Here is a 22,067-nt window from a genome sequence, read left to right as displayed (position 1 = left end):
GCTTCCCCCCTCCCTGCCTTATGTCACTGCAACTTCCTTCCCAAAAGCAGGTCCAGACCCTTTTGTTCCCTCTGCTGGGCTTGCTTCCCTTTGATGAACTGTACAGTCAAAGCAGAAAGTGGGTGGCTTGCAGGGAGGGTCTATGGTAATTATGAGCTTGTGAATGATACATGGCCCAAAGAAGTTCTTAGTGTGCAGGCAAGAACATGGAAAAATGTCCCTGGGATGCAATTTTCTTTCCAATAATGAAGTTGCATGGGGACAGATGTTGTCAGATGTGGTCTAGGCTTGGGAGGCTTTGCTTTAACTGGGTTTTACTTTCATTTTAAGTTTCCAGTGATACTTTGAGGTATATACTCCAAAAAACCTCCAAGGTATTCCCTTGATGGATGGTGCACAGGTGTGGCCACAGCTCTCTTCACAGAGAGCAGCAGGCACAACTTCCCCAGGATTTTTCCTGGGGAAGGAAGTGAGAAAGCTCAGAGAAGAAGAAAAACAATTCTTATCTTTACTTGCTGCATCAGTGCTGCATCTTGGCACATGTGGAATATGTTATGGAGATTGTTTACAAAAAGGGATTTGTTTATTGGCCACTGGTGATGGTTGTTTGGATTGATTGACCAATTAGGTCAAAGCTGTTTCATGACTGTCTGAGAGGGTCACGGGTTTTTCTTTAGTTTAATATAGTGTAGTTTATTATAGAGTATAGTATTGTATTAGTATGTGATATAATATAGTATAGCTTAATAAAGCAATATTTCAGCCTTCTGAAATCACTGGAGTCATTGCACGTTATTCCCCAGTTGGGGCATGCCCTACAACAATACACAGGCATATGTGACTTTTTTTTCCCATGCCATATTCCTCGTCTGACTCCTCACAGACTCTTCCCCATAGAGGGGCGAGAAGGTTCCCTGGGTTTCAGGCAAGGTTGTCTTCTTTACAGCTGATTGACAGTCTTGAATTTACTGTCCACTGAGAAGGAAAGTCAGATATATTGTTGCAGACATTAAGCCATCATCAGCTTGAGGTTCCTTACCTGGAGATTTAGTAGGAGCCAAAGTTCTGCACTAGATGCATGAAGCAAGCACAATTCAAAATTCCCACTGTGCAGAAGGACCCCCTTGACCCTCCAACCCAACTCCAGAGCCACACCGTGCTGATGGGCAGGCAGATTTTACTGATTTTACAAGAGAAATGCCTGCTTTAGGAGAGAGTGTATCCATATTCACCACATCCTTACAGCCTTGGCATGGGAAGGCACCTCCTCACACTGCTGTATTATTTATAGGTTAGGCCAAACACCAGGATATTGAAGTAAGGCTACAAGACATTTTCAGCTTCAGAAACAGCTCATAAATAAGAAGTTAAGTCTTATATTTTAAGAAGAAACATTAAAGTTCCTGTCCCCGAGCTTTATAGGAAAAAGCTGAAAAATGTATGCTGCACAATGCTGCCAAAATCTATTAATCTGACTCTTCCCCAGCTCACCTCTGCTGTAAACCAACTTGATTCCATGACTGCCCTGCCAGCAGAGGGGAACCAGCTGGCTGCTGCCTCTGCAGTGGAAAAGGTAAAGCAAGAGAGATGATTTACCCCAAAAGTCTAAGTCCTGCTGCAACAGCTCCTTCCTCCAGCCTTCTCCTGCTCACCTCCATTTCCTGATACTCTCCAGTAACTGCCCGCAAGGAGAAGGGCATCCACCTCTCTTTCCTCTGCTATTTTCCTCCTCCTAATCTGTCAGTTTATGGAACCGTGTTCTGCTCAGGATGAAGGCTTGCTCCCAGCAAATGAGGAACTGGATTTATTTACTTCCTAATGGCTTTGGTATCCTTGAGCACCAACCCTGGGTCAGCTGCATGCTCCTAAGACACCACAGACCCAGACCAGGCTGTAGCAAGGTATTGTGCTTGGTCCCATCTTTTATGGCTTCTAGAGTGGGTACCTTCTCACTTATGTATTCTATATATCCTAGATATCCTGCAGATACCAGAGAACTAACCAAGCCTGAATTCTTGCATCCTATTGAAATATAAGCATTAAACCATTATAATTATACCTGTCTAGCCCCTGTTAGGATGGTAAGTTTGATTTTTGAGCTTCCAAACTAAAACAAAATTAATGAGATTTTTGCAGTAGTAAAAATGCCTCCCCCCTTATTGACAATCTCTGCATGTAGCTCGGCCTTGCTTCCTACTGTGTGCAAATAATAATGTGGCTATTGTTGCATTTTGCTATAATTTCTAAAGGCAGTTGGAGCAAATGAAATCAGAAAAGGAAGTTTATAGTACTTCACATTTTTCTATGTAAGGTTTCATGCTGTTTTATACACTGTTCATCACTTTCTCTGTACTTTATTTGCTGTGAGATATCTGAAATTCTTTGTCTTATCTGATCTATGATTTAAGATTCTGACCTTTTCATCTCTCTGTAATTTCACTGCCAGCTCACTCAATATGCCTTTGTTTATAGCCTTACAGCAGGAAGACCAAGACAAGATGGGAGTTGCGTATGCACTAGAAAGACAAAATTTCCATTTGCTAAAAATTTGCGTGTGAAAGAGGGAAGCAGAGATATAATTTCAAAAATTTTTTATAGAACCTGGAAATACAGATGAGAAAGAGGATAAGACACCCTTTCAAACAGGACTTTCAGCTAAAAGAACAAATGCAAAAGCAATACCTTTCTGTTAATGGCGACCTGTGTGAAAAGCAATTTCAACACTAATAAAACCTGATTTTTCAGCTCCATGGTGAGAGCAGCAGAATGGCAGCATACATCCCAGCACTTTCATCAGAATGGCTGGGAAGGCAAATGAAGCCTTTATATCTGCTACTGGGATGTTATATCAGCTTGCCTCGAGTTCTGCTCCCCCGCTGCCTAGGCAGGTTGCAGAACGAGCTCTAGGGATGCTAATTTGTGCTGCAGAATAGCTGCTAAATTATTCAGGGTACTACAGACAAGGGCTGAGTGTGAATAGCAGAAGACCCTGATGACATAGAGTGACGGCAATAAAATGACAAATGAAATTCAGCGTAGATTAAATTTAAAGTGAGGCACCTGGGGGGAAAAGAACCCGATTTTGACTTCCCATACACTGTGCTGAGTTCTGAGTTGACTACTGATACTTGGGAATGAGATCTTGCCATTGGAATGTATAATTTTATGGACATGTCAGATTTTTGCTCAGAACTACTCAGAAAAATCCAAAACTGAATTCTAGGAAATATTATGAAAATAAAAGTAAATGACACGTGAAACACCACTCGTATTCACCTCATATGAATCTTGGTGTATTGAGTGCTGTGGGCAGCTGTGGTCACTCCACTCCAAAGAAAGATGTAGCAGATTGAGAAATGCAGCAGGCAAGCTCAACCAGGATAATCAAAGACATGGAGACTTATTGAACAGTCTTATGCTCTTGTACCTGCTATGGACAGAGGGGAGAGAGATACAAAATACAAAATCAGGAGCTGCATGAAGAGGACCAGGGACTTGTTGCTCAGTATCTCTCCAAATTTAACATCTAGGTGTGCTTCAATGAACCAAGGTGTCCAACCTGAAGCAACCAAAAAGCTTTTTTTGATAATAGTAGTTTCCTCTTGTATTCATGAAACTTTCACCATAGTTAAGCTAAATGGTACTAGAAGTTAATATTTAAATCCAAGGAGCAACTGAGTAAATTCAAAGAAGAAAAAAAGTCCATGAAAAGCCCTTTAAATTCCAAGATGCTAAATTTGGTCAAGAAGTCGTTGACCTAAAAATGATTGGCAGTTAGGAGACAGATTGTCATCTATATAAATACATATATATATATATATATATTTAGACAGACGTGCTTTCCTGCATATATACACATATATACATATATTTACAAGAAGCCATTCAGGCCTCTATGAGAGAGAGGATATGGGTCTCCTTGGCCATAGTTGAACTCTTTCAGAAACTGTTTTTAAGTAAATCTTTATTGTTCTGGTCATGGGATGATATTGGCAGAGGTAGATGAGCCAGGCAGATTTCTCAGTTACAGAAGTCACTGTAAGCTTCAGTTCAGCCAGTGATCATGGTATCATAGCAGATAAATTAGAGCCTACAGATACAATTAATCTGCTTTAGATTTCTTTAGTTTATCTTCCTTTGTAGTATACAGAAATAAAAAGACAGACTAGTATATCTAGGTTTAAGTAGGTGTTTCAGGAAATGAATCAGTCTCTACTAGTGCCTATATTTCCCAAGTCTGGGACAATTATGAGTCAACAAGAGAGCATATTTTGCCCAGGAGTACCAGAAATACATATTTCCTACATATTAATTCCTTCAGATAGTTATGATATTTTATGATTTATTTAAATATATTTAGATGCAGCATAAACAATGTTGACGGATAAATCGTGGTTGGAGTTCATAAATAAAGATGCATCTTTGAAACAAAATCTGGCAAAGACAAGCCTGTCTCAGACCTAGGAGAAATTTAAATTCAGCTCATGTTCTGCTGAGCTAGCTACCCAGTTGATCCAAATAGAAGATGAAACATCCTGTGATTGTTTATCTAAACCTCACATAAACTGCAATTCATTTGTTTGCCACTTAATTCTCATAAACACAAAGCTGAGTGAACTCAGGGTTGTGCAATTTAGATGGCCGATGAGGAATCCACGACCCTAAGTCTTGGTCACCATGTAACTCACTACTAGTGGGTAGTAGGGTGGCCCTAGCTCCCTGTATGGCCCTAGCTCCCATACAATCCATCTGTTCATGTCTCCTTTGCATGGAGAGCAGCAGGCTTGGAGCAGGCAAGGGGTATCTTCCAGATCATGGATAGACACAGAGACTAAGTGCTTGTGTAAGCACATCAGAAGTCAAAGAAGGCTTTACATAAAAAAAACCTCAAAACAAAGCAGATCCATAGCTGGGCTCTCTCTGTCTTCAAATCCAAGGCATGTGTACCCAGCATGTAGGGATCAATCCAAGTAAGTGGCCAGCAGTGGCATTTTGACAGACATCGGGTGTTTGCACACATGGGATGCAGGCACAAGTACACACACACACATGCACCACACACACAGAAGAACCCCAGTGATCCCTGGGACCATACCTGGGCTGTGCAGCATTAGTGTCTTCCCAAACATTCATGCTGTATTGGCAGTGTTTATTTTGCTGAAGTTCCACAAGGCCAGGTGTAAGCTTCTGCACCTGGACTGGGGCAGTCCCAAGCAAAAATACAGATGAGAACAGGCCCTGAGGAGAAGGACTGGGTGTGGCTGATGGATGAGAAGCTCAACACGACCCAGCAATGTAGCCACAAAGCCATTCATATTCTGGGCTGCATCAAAGCGGTGTGGCCAGCAGGATGTGATTCTGCCTCTCTCTACTCCACTCTAAAGAGATCCCAGCTGGAGAGCTAAATCCAGTTCTGGGGTCACCAACATAAGAAGGATGTGGACCTGCTGGAGCAGATCCAGAGGAAGGCACAGCTAAGCAGATTTTTCTGAAGATCTTCATATCCTCACTTGCTCTTTGCAGTATCTGATGCTCACAAGCTGCCGCACCCCCTGCCCCCCCCCCCTTATTTCCTATTTCTTTGCTGCCTCAGTCATTACTGTGCTTTGTCATCACCTTTGTATAGAAGGTCCCCAGATCTTCTCTCAGTCCTTAAACATCCCCCTCTGATCTTTGTTGCATCTTCAAATGTTTCTAGACCTATCCAGTTGGAAGCCTTAACTCCATTTCAAGCACAGTCTTTTCAAAAGTGAAATGCTGCCACATCATTCCCTGTCACAGCTGAGGTTCTACCTTCTCAAAAGTGTATTTGGGGATTGTTTCCCTCTCTATGAACAGAGAGGGAAAAGGCACATTTCTGGGATGAGACTCTTCTTAAACCATCATAAATGTCCAAAGCAGGCCAGATGCTCATGCCTGATGAAAGTTCATTTGCCCCCATCACCCACAGGGAGGTCCCCAGGGGTTGCCTGAGGACATTGGCTGCCAGCTGACCTCTGCTTATGTGAAAGGAGTCTCATTCAATGTGTGTCACAGTGAAATGGTGAGCTGCTTACCCAGTGGAAAAATTCCTGCAGTAGCTTCCACATCTGAGAAAGGCAGTCCTTATGTCCTCTCACTGCTACACATTTACATCCCTCTGCGCTCTTACAGGATGGTGAGATTTATAGGTCATTGACTTACCTCTATATTATCTAATCTCCCTTGCTCATGCTCTGAATTTTATTCAGAATGTGAGCAGCATACTCACAAATTTCTTAAGAAGTGTTGAAAGGTGTCAAGCCTTGGGTAGCGTCTAGAGGTAAAATAGAAATAAACGTGAATGAAATCTTAAAAATCCCAGCCTTTCTCCAGCCATATGTAATACTGGCTAGCAATGCTGAGTCTCACTCTTGCTTTTAACTGTGACATAAACTACACATAACAGCACAATATTCTGATGTACTTCTTGAAATGTAACCACGAATGTGGCAAAACATTATCTGTCTCCTGGTGGCAAAATCAATTGCTCCTTTGGCTATATAGTAGTTTTTATCAGCAATACAGATATTTATTTCACTTATCATCTTGCTGCTGCTGCTTTATAACTGCTTTCACTAAAGTGCAGGACCCAGAAACAGAGCAATCTTCATTTTCCTCCTCTATCTCTCACACTACCCTGCAGCACACATGATTTTGTGCTCAGAACTGGTGAAGATAATGGACTTTCAGTGTGCAGACCACTTGTCTCAAGTGACACCCTCAAATGCTACAGACACTGCAAGAGAAGTCTAGGTTCCTAACCATAACTCTCAAGGAGAGACACTGCTGGTTGGACATCTGCAAGTATCTGAGACATCTGCACAGGGTTTACATATGGGACAAAGCCTCTGTTCTGTGATCTGTATTCTTCTGGAGCAGCAGCTGAAGGTCAGACGGGCAACCCCAGGGCACCATAAGCAGCACTGGATTATTCTGTTTAGCAGCCTGTATTGATCCTCAGTATTATGAACTCGCCAAGCCATCTTGCCTTCCCTGTCATGATCCAGTCTTTGGGCCCACTCAGCTAGCAGCTTCTGGGAGTCTGGTTTCAAACAACAGTGTGAGTTTATGGAGGCTGACATCTGTCTCCCAAGAACTAAGTTATTTTCACATCAAGAACCAAGCAAGCAGTGAGATACCACCACCACAACTTAGAGAAATCTGATTACAAAGCCATCCACCCCTTTTGTTTCCTCAAAGTGATATAAGTGGTAGGAAAATGGATAGTTGCAGTAGGGATTTCATTGGTGACACCGAAAAGGGGCTGAAAAACATTATCTAACACAATCCTGCTGCAAGGCATATGTATAATTGTATGTTACTTTTTCCTATTATTAATTCATAGCCTTTCCCTCATCCACTGTGTGGATCACCTTTCCATAAAAGGAGATCAGGTTGGTCAGACAGGACCTGCCTTTCACAAAGCGATGCTGGCTGGGCCTCATGCCTTGGTTGTCATGTCCATGCTGTAAACAGCACTGGAGCTGATCTGCTCCTTGACCTTCCCTGGCACCAAGGTCAGGCCCGTAGATCCCTCTTCCAGCCCTCCTTATAGATGGATGTCACAATTGTCAACCTCCAGTCAACTGGGACCTCCCTGGTTAATCAGCACTGCAGATAAATGATGGAAAGTGGCTCAGTGAGTCCTTCTGCCAGCTCCCCCAGTACAGTCAGGTGGATCCCACCCAGCCCCACAGACCTTTGTGCATCTGAGAGTGTTGCTGAATATGTACCCTTGGATTATGGGGCAACCTTCTGTTCCTGGTCCCTGTCTGCCAGCTCAGGGGGCTGGGTATCGTCAGAACAATTGTTCTTAAATACCTCAGCCTTTCCTCATCCTTTGTCACTGCTGTCACCCTATCCAATAAAGGATGGAGATTCTCCTTAGCCCTCTTTTTACTGATGATGTATTTAGAGAACCATTTTTATTGTATTTTATGGAAGTAGCCAGATTAGGTTCTAGCTAGGCTCTTACCCTTCTAATTTTCTCCCTGTGTAACTTCACAATATCCTTCTAGTCCTCCTGAGTCACCTGCCTTTTTTCCTAAAGGTTTCTACTTTAGCCTGAATTCCAGTCAAAGCTCTCTGCTCAGATAGGTTGGGGTTCTTCCCTGCTGGGTCTTCTTTCAGTACATGGGGACAGTCTGCTCCTGTGCCTTTAGAACCTCCTTCTTGGAGAATGTCCAGCATTCCTGGACTTCTTTGCCTTTCAGGACTGTTTCCCAAGGGACTCTGTCAACCAGGCTCCAAAACAGCGCAAAGTCTGCCCTCTGGACCCAAGGTAACAGCTCTGTTGACTCAGTCTTATTCTTCAAGAATTGGAAACTCTATCACTTTGTGTCATTGTGCCCAAGATGTCTCCAGCCATCACACCACCCACCGGTCCTTCTCTGTCCACAAACAACAGCTCCAGTGAGGCCCTGCTCAGGCTGCCCACCAGACACATCAGGAAATTCTCTTCCACACACTCCAGGAACCTGCTTCCTCTCCACTCTATTGTATTTCCAGCAGACATCTGGTATGTTCAAGACCCCCATAAGAGCAAATGCTAACAATTGTGAGTCTTCCCCCAGATACTTATGGAATATTTTACCTGCCTCTTCAACCTGGTTGGCTGGTTTGTAACAGACTCCTACCAAGATACTGTTGGCCTTTCCCATGATTCTAACTCATCAACACTCTTCATCACTGTCACAAACTCTGGAGAGTCAGAACACTCCCTACCATACAGGGCTACCCCTCAGCTTTCACATAGGTAGACTTCAAGAGCAAACCAGCAGTACCAGGCTGACAGTCCAGCAACAGACTTCAGCTTCTCATTACTCCTCACAGAGCTCAGGAGATTATCCTGATGGTTTGGACTGCTCCTCAGTGCTGTTGGAGCAGAAATAAGTCCAATTGTAAGCAAAAGATTTGGTATTGGGTCATAATATAATTAAATATTAAGTTAAAGCAATGTGATTTTCCTCCATGTACATTTTGTTAAAAACACACAGTAGATTTTTACTATGACATGAAACATTTTCAGTCATTTTTATGGCTATGTAGATAAGATAGAATCTTTGGTGTTTCAAAAACACAATCAATGTTTATTTGTTCTCATAAGTAATTAATGGACCCAACAATATTCAACAAAACTTCATTTTTAACAGACCTCTTAATGAGCATCATTTTTACAGAAAATCACCAACAAATAAATATATGAAAACAATTGCTTTTGACATCACAATGGTTAAACACATTAAATAATTCATTAAATTGTGCTTTACGTCAATGAAAATCCCTAGGTCTACAAACTATCTTTTAAATAGGAATGGAAGTATATATGATTACTCACAATACAATCTCTCAGTAGCAGAATTCACAAACATTATTGCACATAAACAGAAGGAAAATTCCTAAAGAATAAAGTAATTTACAACCTATTAATTTATTCTTTCATCTTAAATATGGCAACTGATGGGAATTCTTTTTTTTTCTTCTCTTCCAACATTTATTTGAAATCACAGAGCAAGTGATATGGCCAAGAGGAAAGCCAAGGACATTGCAGGCATGGAATCCATTTCCCTCCACAAAATGTAGACAAGGAAAATATTACAGGAACCAAACTGCAAGAAGTGTTACAGTGAAAATTTGGTACCTTTTTCGAGTGTGATTTTTCTTTTTTTTCCCCACACATACAGAGGATACAGCCATCAACTCCAGCTGAATGATTTTATTGTGATCTTTCATCTTGTACACAGTATTCCCCACCAGTCTGGAAATCACCTAATCCTCATCCCAGACCCAAAAAATGAATAATTCCATGTGTATCAGGGAAACAGCAACAGGGAGAAGAAAAGGTGAGATATGTTTTAAAACAGCAGTGCTCATAACTGATACAAGAGGGCAGGTGGGAAACAAGATCCCACTTGGGCAGAAGGAAGCATGTGTGGGCAAGAAGACCAACTTAAGAAACCTTCTGATTTAGTCATGGATGTTAAATCTGAAACATCTCCACACACAAAGGTGATGTGACCTGCCTTTGGGTGAATGGGTGTGATACAGATATGAAGTGTGGCTCTGGATCTGCCTTCCATCGCTTTTTTTTCTGCATTTCTGATTTTACTGAACAGCAAGTAACTGCTGTATACTGGGTAGAATCCCTAGCAAGGCATTGACAGCCTCCCTATTCACACAACAGCAGTGGAAAATACCCAACATCAGAAACAGTGGTTTTTTTTTTTTTTCTCTTGATGGTGAAAAAGTTTTTACTGTCAGCACTGGTGAGAGGAAAAGAGAGGACAAATTTTCATTCCTTAATGAGGCCATAAGGCCTTACGGTGAGTGCTTGGACTAGACATCAAATTATCAGGACCAAGTTCTAATGACACAGCATATTTCTTTGTCCACTCCAAGCCCACAGTGAATTATAACTGGAAAAGGCAGTGCTGGGAATGTGATGGGAGAGATTAGCAAGTACATCTCCATTACAGAAGAATGAGATTTGTTTCAGCACCACAGTAGCAGAAGCCAAATTGCCTTGTTTAAGCAACAAAAGAATGCCAGGAAGATGGACAGAAATCCTATAGCATTTCTGCTCACAAAGCTTAAAGAAGCATGCTGCTCCCTGATCTTATATGGGCCAGTGTAATTATGGTGAAGTTTATGCTGTCAGAGCAATGAAAACCTGGAATAACAGAGATATGAAGCAGGACCTTTATTTTGCTTTTGCATTAAATTATTTCAGGCACTGTGCCCAAGAGGAAAAAAGCTGCAGGCCTGCGTCTTAGAAGTCAGCCTGAAGGTGTTTCCAAACTGCTTTATTTGTCATGTGTAAGCAAATTCTGCTAAGAAAAACAGGACTGTTGGTGCAGTGAGTTTGCTGGATCTGCAGCTGGAGCTAGGGAAGGAGGCACCAGGTCCTTCAGGCCCAGGGCTCTGGGCAAGGTCTTAGCTGCTGACTGCCCACCCCTCCCAAAAAAACCCAAAATAACAAAAGCAACAAAACTACTCCTCCACAACCAGGGCTGTTACACGGGCTCCAGAGGAAAAAAATCCAACAAACCAACTTCAGTTTTAACTAAATCCCAAGCGTTAAGGCAAATCCCATTAACACAGATGCCACAGCACATTAACAGCTCTTCAGGACCCTAATCTTGACTCCTGGGAAATGACTGATGAAAAAGGTTAGGCATCACATTAAGATGTTGCCAAACTATTCAAGCTAATGTAAACCACCTAGAAAACGTCTTTGATTTTCCTCATTAGGATTTGTTTTGTATCAGGCAGAAGGAACAGTCTGGAGAACAGTTGGTGTGCTTAGACAGCTGAAACTGATACTTGCAGTCACTGGTGAGGCTCCAGGGAAGTATTTCTGAGCACTGTCTCCTCTCCCTTGAAAAGAAAAGTACTGTACTTTCTAAATGAAAAATGGGGTCCCAGCTGCTATGAGCAGCATGGAGAGGTGGCCTGCTGAGCAAAGAGGTATGTGAGGAAGGGACAACTTTTTTTGCACTTAGGAAGAAAAGAAAAGGATGCCCTACAGAACAAAAGATGAGTTGGAATTCATCTTACTTTCTTGCTTACCTTGCTCCTCAATGTGAATTTGGCCTTGTATCTTTCCTTCCACATGGCTGGCTTCTCCCCTGCCCTTCAGGGTCTCCCCAGCACCCCGAGCTACCTGTGCTTATGGGAACAAGAAGTGCACCAGCGAATCCTGGAGGCTGGACATCAGGTGCCAAAAGCATCCTTCATTCCCCTCTCATGCTGTTTGGTCTCCAGCAAGATGTAGCAATGGGCACAGGAATGGGGAGATGCAACAGCTCCCGTCATCCCTGTGTCACCGACCAGAAAGCTCCTTCCCTCCACAGGGCCAGCCCAGCCTAAAGCCCTGGTGCCATCAGCTGTCAGACCACTGAATTACCTGCACTGTGCTAAAGGTGCAACAGTGCCAGTGAGCCTCAGCTCTTCATGGCCCCACTGTCCTGCAGCCAGGACAACCAGAGTGGGCTTCAGACCTCAGTTGTCAATATTTCAATTTAAGTCTTGGAAGGTTCGTGTCCATTCGTGAGCGAGGTGTCGGAGCGCCTCTTCCAGGCAGGGGGGATCCAAGCAGCACCATCCAGGAACCCATCTTCCCTAAGGCAGACATCCCATGCTCAGGCAAGAGATCAATAATCTTCCTTTTCCCTTCTGAATGCAGAGGTGGGAGAAGATGTACAAGAACCATGAGTGGAAGAGGTATTAGGGACCAAACCCCACCGCTACTCACCCCAAAGTAACACATTGACAATCAGACATAAAGCAGCAGATTGTTAATGAACTACATTGATAATGAGGCATCATCCTGGTAGCCCTCTTCACTTCTTAATGCTATTATGATATTTCAATGTTCAATGTATTATTGTATGCATTAACTTTCAACAGGATCATTAGACTCTATTTTTGATATTCTGCATAGATAAGTAGCAATAGCATTGTCAGAAGAAGATACAGCATGCACAAAAAAAAAAATCCAACTTGGAAATGAAGGGACAAATTTTCAAATTGAGCCTCTTTTTTCTGTAACACATTATTTTTTCAACCAACTGGATAGAAACCTTGAATTTTGAAAACAAGCGAGAAATGTGCATCCACATCAGGTACTCCAGTACTTCTAATTAGCAAATCTATAAGGTAAAAGCCATTCATGCATGCAATAATATACTTTCAGCATCTTGATTTAGCAGCCATGTTGAGGCACTTAGAGAAATTTCCTCCTAATGCTTTACATTTATGCCAGAAGAAGAAGGAAAAAAACTCTCAGATCTATGGTGCACAGGACTCTCTTTTAAAAATTTCACTATTACGAATGGAACAACATAAAATCTCGGAATAAACAGATGCAGTTCAGCCTCAAGAATGGAACACATGGAGGAAGAACCCATTGAATAATTTTCTAGACAAGGAAGAAAAACACATACAGATCTCTCATCATGAAAACAATCAATTTACAAAGAATCCTCATATAGAGTAATAAATATCAAGACTTTCCACATATCCATTATGTATCCTATAAAAATGAAAGCTGATTTTTTTTCTAGCCACTGTAGTTAGAGAGAAAACCAATTTAAGCTGTACGCACTCAGCATCAATGTATTTTAACAGACAATATAATAAACCTGCCTACCTTCACAGACAATGTATCTCCAGGCTTTTACAGCAAATCTGGAAAATGCCGCACTAATATTTAAGCTTTTCCTTCTCTCTCTTTCCTCTTCCCTGGAGTTTTCTTGACCCCTTTTGTGAATGTGAAGGCAGATTTCATTGCCCCCAGCCAGATAATCTCTGTGATGTGTGCTCAGCTGCCACATGGACCTCATTTCTCAAAGCTTGCCTTTGCCACACACACTTAGAAAGATGGTTCCTACCTGGCTGGGCTCGGTATTCTCAGCACCTGCAGGGAAATAAGCCAATCCCTCTACTACCTCCCCTATAATCGATCTCTCACTGCTGGCCTTTGGAACAGAGCTAGAAGTGTCCCAATCCAACACTTCCTATGTCTTTTTAAATCACCTCATCAAATTCTTCCCTTAATCAAAAGACAGCATGTAGAAGTTTGAAGGGCAATGTGTGCACCTTATCAATTTCATTTACTAGAAAGTTATGCACTACAGTTGTAATGAACAGTACGAAACAAACCAACTCTCATGTCACAAAAAAACCAAGCCAGGTATTTTTCCCCAATCTATCATTCATGTCTGCACAAGTCTTAGTAGTTCAGATTGTACAGGGTACATCTGTTAATGCAAAGAATCTCTCTCTCTTTTCAACCCATCCTCATAGCTTAAGCATTTGAAGGAAGTCTTTTCTGCCAGGAATCTTATTCTACTGCCATTTAATAACACTGACCAATACCTACTGAGAAAAAAAATACATTCTCACTGGCAGAAACCAAGAAAAACTGAGACAAGGAGGGGGAGTTGTCAGACGAGATCTCATTTACCAAAGCAGTAAGTCCCTTGGTTAATTCCCAGGTAGCCACATCGCACAAACACTCTGATTCTCTCATTGGTCAGGCGAGATGGGGGAGCATCACCACCTTGCAACCTGACTATTATAATCTTCAGTAACAGCTACTTCTGCTGCCTCTTCCCTTGGCCACTGGTGAGCTCTCTGCTCCCGCAGCAGTCGCCGCTCCTCTCGCCTCTTTAGCCGGTTCTTCTGGTGCTCCTCTTGCTTGGAGTACTGGAAGCGCTGCAGGAACAGGTCCTTAGCGTATTCATACAGCTGCACATCCAAGAAGTTCAGCTCCTCTATCCGCCGCCGCACATCCTCGCCGATGTCCACGTTCGAGGCCCGCGTGATGTTGAACTGGGTGAAGGGGGAAATGAATTTTAGGTTGAATGTCCTCTCAAAGAGATACTGTGTTTTCCTCTGAAATTCCGTCAGCCCGAAGAAGGCCATGTTTTTCAGATTGTTCTTGGCGCTTTGGAGAAGAATCATGTTTCTCTCGCTCTCATTCATGAAAGTCAGGTTGTAGCAGCCCACCAGGCTGAGGTCGGCCAGCATGCGCACCTGGCGGTTGCTGGCCAGGTTGTAGCTGCAATCCATGAATTCCTGTAAGCTGACTCCAGACCAGTCGTCTCCCTCGTAGCAGGTAGGCAGCTCGTCTGGCGTTGGGCTTCTTCCGTCACACATATGAAGGGAAGTTTTCCACGTCGCGCCCCTCTGGACGTGTTTCCATTCACTCAAGTACCGTGACACTGGATCCCTCAGCATGGTGATGTAATAGAAATTCCTGAAATATATAATTAAACACAGTTTTAGGATTTCAGTAGGTTTTCCTATTTATTCTCCAATAAAACTATTACCTAACACTGGCACCACACCCTTCACTTTTTCCAGGGCAATGTAGGCACTTCAGGTGACTATTTCTGAGACAGTAAAATCTTCGTAAATACTGTGAATAAAATACAAGGTAAATTGGGAGAGAGAGAGACATGAAAGGAAATAAGCAGTTTTCAGAGAAACAGAATTACTTTGACCTATCAAGTGCTCAGTGATAGTTACTTTACATAGGAACCAATTAACTGAAGTGTGCTCCCCTCCACATTGAAGTATTAACCGCCAGCGATATCAGAAACTGTGTGAAAAGTGATTGTAATAATGCCGCCCCTTCTCTTCTGGACTGAGACACGCACGTCTCACAAGATGCAGTGGTTGATAATCCCCACAGCACTCGGGCATAACCTAAGAAAAGCTCAAGCAATTTCATGTGGACGGTGTAAGTGCTAAAAATAACACCATGTGGAAGAATGGCATGAGCCACCTACTTAAGAAAAACCCTATTATTAAGTGGGTTGGAGTGAAGATAATAGGAGACCAAAAATCCATTAATATGACTTGAGACAAGTGCTTGATTGAAATTAGTCATAATCCTGTAGTACAAAAGCATTTGTTGGTGTAAGGATTGTTATTACTCAATCTCACCTGTCAAGAATACAAAAGAGACACCAAGATATATTGATCTGAAATAGAGAAAATAACTACAGAGCTCACATTGTCAGTTCATCTTTTTGGTATTAAATTCAGTTTGTATGTCTTACTTATGCCTATCTGAAAGGGACTGCAATTAAATATGTATCAAGGAAACTTTCACAGATTGAGGTTTTTTTAACTGAGGGATGTTTTACTCAATAATAACTCACCTGAGTTATAGGGTGATATCATATACACAAAGCAAAACTGAAAAACTTATGATTTCTCTCAGCTAGAATTACCAGAAGAAGATTCATGACTAAAATTAACACATGATCTGGTATAAAAATAGGCTCGTGAGTTTGCATGACTCATCTTACTGCAAACTGTACATTAATAAATCATGAGCCCTAAGATTTCTTAAGAAAAGTCTGATCTCAGTACTTTTTCTTCAGCCTGGAGAAGGATGAAGAGAGGAAGCAGGAAGCAGAGAAGGATGAAGGAAGTAAGCAGGAAGCAAGCTTGCTGAAGACAAGGTACCTGTAAACAAACCAATGTTTTGGAAGGATCATCTCATACAAGAACTAACTCCGGTAGAATGAAAAATCTCAACATTTTTAACAACCTCCAAGACAATTACTTTGCTTTTTCAGGTATGACCCACTTCCTGCCACCAAAGATCACCATCTCCATGAATCTTAGGTTAACCATAAAAATATTTATTTCCCCACACACTGCTAAATATGCAGATATATTTCCCAGTACAGGCAAAGCAAAGGGAAACAGGTCTGAATACTTCATTCGTATTCATTCTGAATTTTCCACCTACAGATCTGTAATATACTTTCCAGAATAAGGTTATGAGACCAAACTATGGACTATGTTCTGCTGCAGGGTAATTTCCTGAGCTACTCCCTAATGGAAACAGCTGTTTCAATACTTATTTCACAGCAGAAGCTTTACAGGTGGAAGGATTTAAAACAGGGATTGTCATGGATGTATTTCCACCATCACTTGCACTGGAAGCCAAGATTTCTGTCAGCATCATGAAGATGTATCAGCATCATCAAGATTTCTATTATCATCTGTCAGATGACAGTTTGAAGGATGATATTTCTTGAATCATTTGGAGCTTGGGTCTTCTGACTGCTGCTCACACATAGCCAAATTGCACATCAGCTGTTTTGGTCCCCTTCAGCTACTTACACCACCCACATCAACAGGGAACCCAAGAATCACACAACCCTTCATAGACAGGTATTTCTAAAATCCCTCTTCTCCTGCAGAGCAAGAAGTACCAGAAATCCTCCTGTGTACTCTGCAGGATTGTTCCACGATGAAAAAGCAGTCTTTGGACACTTGAGGCACAGCTTTCCCTTCTCAGATTGGATGCTTATCTCATCCTGGCTCTACACTGCATATATGAGAGTGCATTAAGAACTACTTCCCATTTTACAGGGAAAAAAGGGGACACATTTCACAAGTGCTGTGCAGATAAAACAGCTCAACTCTCAAACACCCATCAGCTCTGAGCATAAGAAGCTGCTGTTGCAACATCCAGCAGGCACTGACAGGGTTGTGACCAAAAATGGCTGAAACTCCAAGGGAACAGAGAAGGAAAAAAATGGACAAAGACTCAGAGGCAGTTGCAAACATCTACATCAACAAAGATGGGACATTGGCTTAGTCCTTGTATTGCTGCCCCTCCTCTCTTCAGATAATTTTGGATGTTAACAAGCGGTAACAGACAGATTTTAAACTTGCTCTTGACAGTTATTTATACCTCTAATAATAGTTCTGTCCTTCCTCACCCATCTCCAGCAGTCCCAGCCAGGTATGACTCAGAGCAACAACAATTAACAAAAATACCTCCTTTGCATCAATCATTTCCCTTTCATCCCTGGATATGTAAATGTGTTTGATGTGCAATAAACAGGAGTACAAAGCAAATGCATGGAAATGAGAGCAGTATATCTCTGGTTAACATCCGCACCTTCCCTTCTGCATACCGAGCCTGCTGCTGCTCCTCCTTGTGAGTACCTAACTTCTGCAGCTGTTTTCACTGCCCAGATAAATCTGCTGCTGGATTCTGCAGCTTCCAGAGAGTTGCCTTCTTGTATTACCCACTGAATGGCTTCTTCATCAGGCATACAAACTTTAACAGCAGCTTGGCCCACATCTAGTTTCTGAGGGGCTGATAACTTACACTGCATTCATAGTTTACAATCCTCTGATTAACCTTCTGGCTTCGACCCTCTGTCACCCTTTTAATCACTCTAAGGTTGGAAGACCTTAAGATTTCTTCCACCTTATCCTGGACACTGTCCAGATGACACTGCTACATGCTGCCCCTGGACTGGGGGAATGCTACATGAACTTGTGCACAAAGTTTTCTTTCAGGGAAAAGCATGTCTCCAGAATAATGATACAAGTAAACACACTAAGGCTCTGGACATTTGTTTCAATTGGAAAATTACATAACTTATGAAATTATCTTAGGAAATTGTTTTTAAATTGTTTTCAAATGTTGACATTTATGGAATAATTATAGAAGCATTTTGGAGCCCTCAGTGCCTCATATGCAAGCATTCAATCACACTGGGAATAGCCAGGGAGTCAGCTCATAATAAAGACAAGAAGCAGGTTAAAAATACAAAACAGGCTATGGCCTGTTCAGTAAAATAGCATAAAGTTAGCTGAACACTGAATATGCCTGAGCCACTCTGAATACAGATTGTGTACAGATTGTTCTTGTTGGTGTAAATGACCCTCTTGCATTACCCATGCTCACACTTATGGCTGTGTTGAACTCAATGGCAACCCACTGTGGGAAATACTGAGCAAAGATTCAAGTAATGACTCCTGTTACCCTGTTTGTCAAAGCAAACTCATCACAGACTTCTTGGATTTATTTCATAGACTCCCATCATCGATTGCTGAAACTACTACCACAGATACCCTCAGTGCTTAAAGGCTAGTCAAGAAGAACATGCTGGTATGTCAGGGAGAAGATATTTTCCAGAAAATATTCCAAATTAATTAAAACCCATACAAACTATATCTGTATAATTATGTAATCAATATCTATATCAGGATGTCCGTGTGTGTGTGTGTAAAAATTTACACTGTAATCTGGCCATAACCTGCGATTGTCAATGATTGTCAAGAAAAATGAGAGTAAATCCATAAGTGCGTGTTTGCCAATGTATCTTGTGACTGTCTCTATAAACACACAGACGTGTAAGACCAGTCTAGATTTCATTTCAAACACCAGCCCACTAGTTGCAGTGTCAGTTCCTCCTGAAAGGAAACTTTATGCAGCTTCCCCAGATTAAGCAATCTCCTTTTGAGCATGATGTACTGAAACTAATGGGTTATTGATGTTGTCACTACGGGATAGTTGATTTTTTGGGCAAGTGATGGTCACAGCAGGGGCCTGATGATCCATGCAAGAGCTCAAACAAACACCAGTGTGAAGTGTGGGCTGCACACTATTGTTTACACTGGAATTATGAAGTACTTGGTAATTCCTAAGGCTCTAGTCCTACTTGCATGAAATCCAATCTCTTCATTAGCATTAGGCAAAGAAAACCTTTAATTAAAAGAACAGATAAAATGAGCTTCTAGTTATAACCAAAGAACATGTATTTCTTCCACATTATAAGGTATTTTAATATAAATACTCTAATCTTACATTAATCCTTCAATAGTATTGCTCTGGTTTAGAAATTAATTTCAGAGGAGCAGAGTCTGCTATAAGCAGAGGTGATCCCAAACCAGAGCATTTTGCCTCCTCTATCACCATGGAGCAGATGTCCCAGCTGAGGGAGATTTGCTAAATACGTGAAGGATCACTGCACACTGAGAACAGAAACATCCTGTAGGGCCTCCTGGGGAAGAGGGATGAATGGCATCTTCATAAAAGGAGAACAGCGTGCTCATGGCAGTCGATGCAGAGACAGGAGAGTATTTGAGGTGGAGAGAAAGAGTCACCAGAGAATATTTTGGAAAGCACTAGCAGACAGAAGAAAGAAAAACCCAAGTGACTGAAAAAATCCAGGTGCATCATAAAACTATCCACGTTCTGCTTCTTCTTGGTAGAAAGGAAAATAAAAGCCCTGGCCAAGTTTATGTCCCAAGTGGAGATAAGAAGTTAGAACCTTTAATTGTGGAAGTGAGTGTACTCCTGAGGAAAGGTCTGAAATACCCACCAAAAGCCATCCTGTCAGCACACTTCTGCTACCAATGGAACTTGTGGCAAATGAAGGCTTAAGAACAACCAGCATTATGTGAACAAAAGTCTCATACTTCCCATTTTTATCCTGAAGCCCAAATTCTCACAGGCAGTAACCGTTAGCTCACAGTCAGTAACCTCTCTTTGGGCAAAGTATTGTCAGTATGGGTAATGGTGAAAGGAAGAGGGTAAACAAATGAAACAAAGGTAAGTATAATGCAGCACATGTGCAATTAGGGAATAAGAACGTGCAACAGGAATGATGGGGAAAGGCAGAAAGCAAAGAAACATTGTCAGGCTGATCTGAACTGGTCAAAGTCAGTGAAATGCAGATGCATCAGCTTGAGGCTGGCAGCATTTCTGTGCAGTGTCTCTGCATCCATGGTGTGTTTAATTTACAGAAAACTGCCCAAAATAACAAGAACAGACTGCATACTTATCCAGAACAACGGCACTGTAATGAAAATCTATGAAACGGTGCACAAAATATATGCACGTCCATCTGTCTGCAGGAAACATCATACAGCTTATCCACCAAGCCAGACTGATAAACCCTAGCTGTCCCACAAACTTTGGCAAAGATGATGCAGCAGGAGCACAGAGGCTTCTTAAGCTCAGTGTCTCTCACAGGATGCTAGACACTGTGATGGAATGGTTTTCTAAGAAATCCTTTACATAAATTTGTGAGCCTAATACTATTATCTGTCCTTTCAGGTTTTCATGGGTTTCTTTACAAGACTATTACTGAAAGAACAGCCACCACCATTAAGAAGTGAAGGTTTATCTACTCACATCACAGGCATCACCTGCTAGGCATGTAGCAAAAGCACTTAATTAGCTGTTTTCTCAGAGGATCTGAGCACTCACCACTTCTGCAGTTTTCATATGGCATGATGAGCACTTAAAACAGTGGCTGTAAAATTCTATAGACACTTACTCCACATTAAAGGAAAACTTAGCAGAGTTAAATAAAAGAAAAATAAAAAAAATCCCAACTTCAATTTTGAGGTATAAAACTACAAAATTATAGCTGTGTCTCATTATTCCTTTGAGATTTTGTCCCATGTCTCTGAATCCAACTGGAATAAAAACTGGCCTTTGTTTCCCATTTCTGAGTTGGCCACAAGTGTGTTGGTTAAACCTACCCTTTTCATTACCCCAGTGGCAGAAAGAGCAGCTAAATCCATACAACATGCCTGCTCATAGAAGGGACTGGATGCTGCTTTCAGGGAAGGACAGCTAATTGCAGTGGTCCACATACGAGCTATGCATCGAGGCAAGCTCTGACACCAGCAGGGAGCTGCTCAGCACAGGCAGTGAGGTGTGGCTGGCCATGGCAGGGGCCACCTCTGGCATGAGCTGCATCCCTTAGAGGCTCCCTCTGCATCACAGCGTGTACCTGGGCCACAGAGGGAGATAAACTGCTGACCTGGAGGAGTCTGTGTTGTGCAGGTGTCTCTGTCTGCAAGGTGAGCCCTGCGCTTGGAGCCAAAGGGTCCTTGCCTGAAGGGACGTATTCACAAAATGCAAAGTTCAGGCCAACATCAAAAACTAACCACTAACATAACATTTTGTAATGAGGGAGAAATAACCACAGAGAACCTCAATTTCACAACTCTTTGTACCTATAATACATCTACCAGCCATGGTATAATATCTCTTTCTAAACATGCTTATAGAGTTGGAACATTTCCCAAAGTAAAACAAAGTTTTTAAGCAAGTTCTGTATTGTTTTGTACAAATCTCCAATTCAGCAGTTAGAAAAGCAGTCCATTATAACTTTGTTGTCCTTGCTGATACATCAGTATATCAGTGTGACAGAGGGAGGGCTGGGAGTCAGACAGCTGGGATTGTATGTCTGGCTCTGGTATGAAAAGGTGGTCACTTGGGAGGCAATTTGTGGTGACACAGACTGTTACAGGCAAGAGAAATGCAGTCATTGGGCACTGGGAAGCACTTAAGAAACGTGAAATCTTATATTTCCTTGCATGTTAGGAGGAATACTCCCTGACACTGACTTCAGTTTCTTTTTCAGTAATTCAGTGCTTTCATCACAAAACTCTCAATTTTTCTGTTTAGATATTGCAAACCCTTTTTTCTTTAAAAATATCCTCTGAAATATCTGATTGAATTCTGTACCCATGCCATCAGAAAAAGCTCAGGAAAGCTTTATAGCACTGTTTTTTGGGGTTTTTTTGCACAGTTTTGATCAGAAGATTAGTGTCCTACACCTGATTAAAGAATGACAGATGACAAGGAGTGTCTTTAGAGATCACTCAGTCTTTGACATCAAACAAATTTTAACAGTAGTGATTTAGGGTAATCCAGAAGGGTAAAAGAAAGGGAGTGAACCTTTGGCAACACAAATGCT

At 41.9% G+C, this 22,067-nt stretch overlaps 1 protein-coding gene across 2 annotated transcripts in view; it reads right to left on the bottom strand.

The window, feature by feature from the left end:
* Positions 1–14,019: 14,019 nt before the first annotated feature.
* HS6ST3 (heparan sulfate 6-O-sulfotransferase 3) overlaps positions 14,020–22,067 on the bottom strand; it is a 271,469-nt gene continuing 263,421 nt past the window's right edge. For both annotated transcript variants that reach the window (XM_059466995.1, XM_059466996.1), the window contains one exon: positions 14,020–14,782. In XM_059466995.1, coding sequence (XP_059322978.1) covers positions 14,077–14,782 — 706 coding nt within the window. In that variant the 3' untranslated portion in view covers positions 14,020–14,076. The remainder of the gene's footprint in view (positions 14,783–22,067) is intronic.

Source organism: Ammospiza nelsoni, chromosome 2, assembly GCF_027579445.1.
Source record: "Ammospiza nelsoni isolate bAmmNel1 chromosome 2, bAmmNel1.pri, whole genome shotgun sequence".
Taxonomy (NCBI): Eukaryota; Metazoa; Chordata; class Aves; order Passeriformes; family Passerellidae; genus Ammospiza; species Ammospiza nelsoni.
Note: the sequence above shows the minus strand (reverse complement) of the source record. Positions and strands in the feature narration are given on the sequence as shown.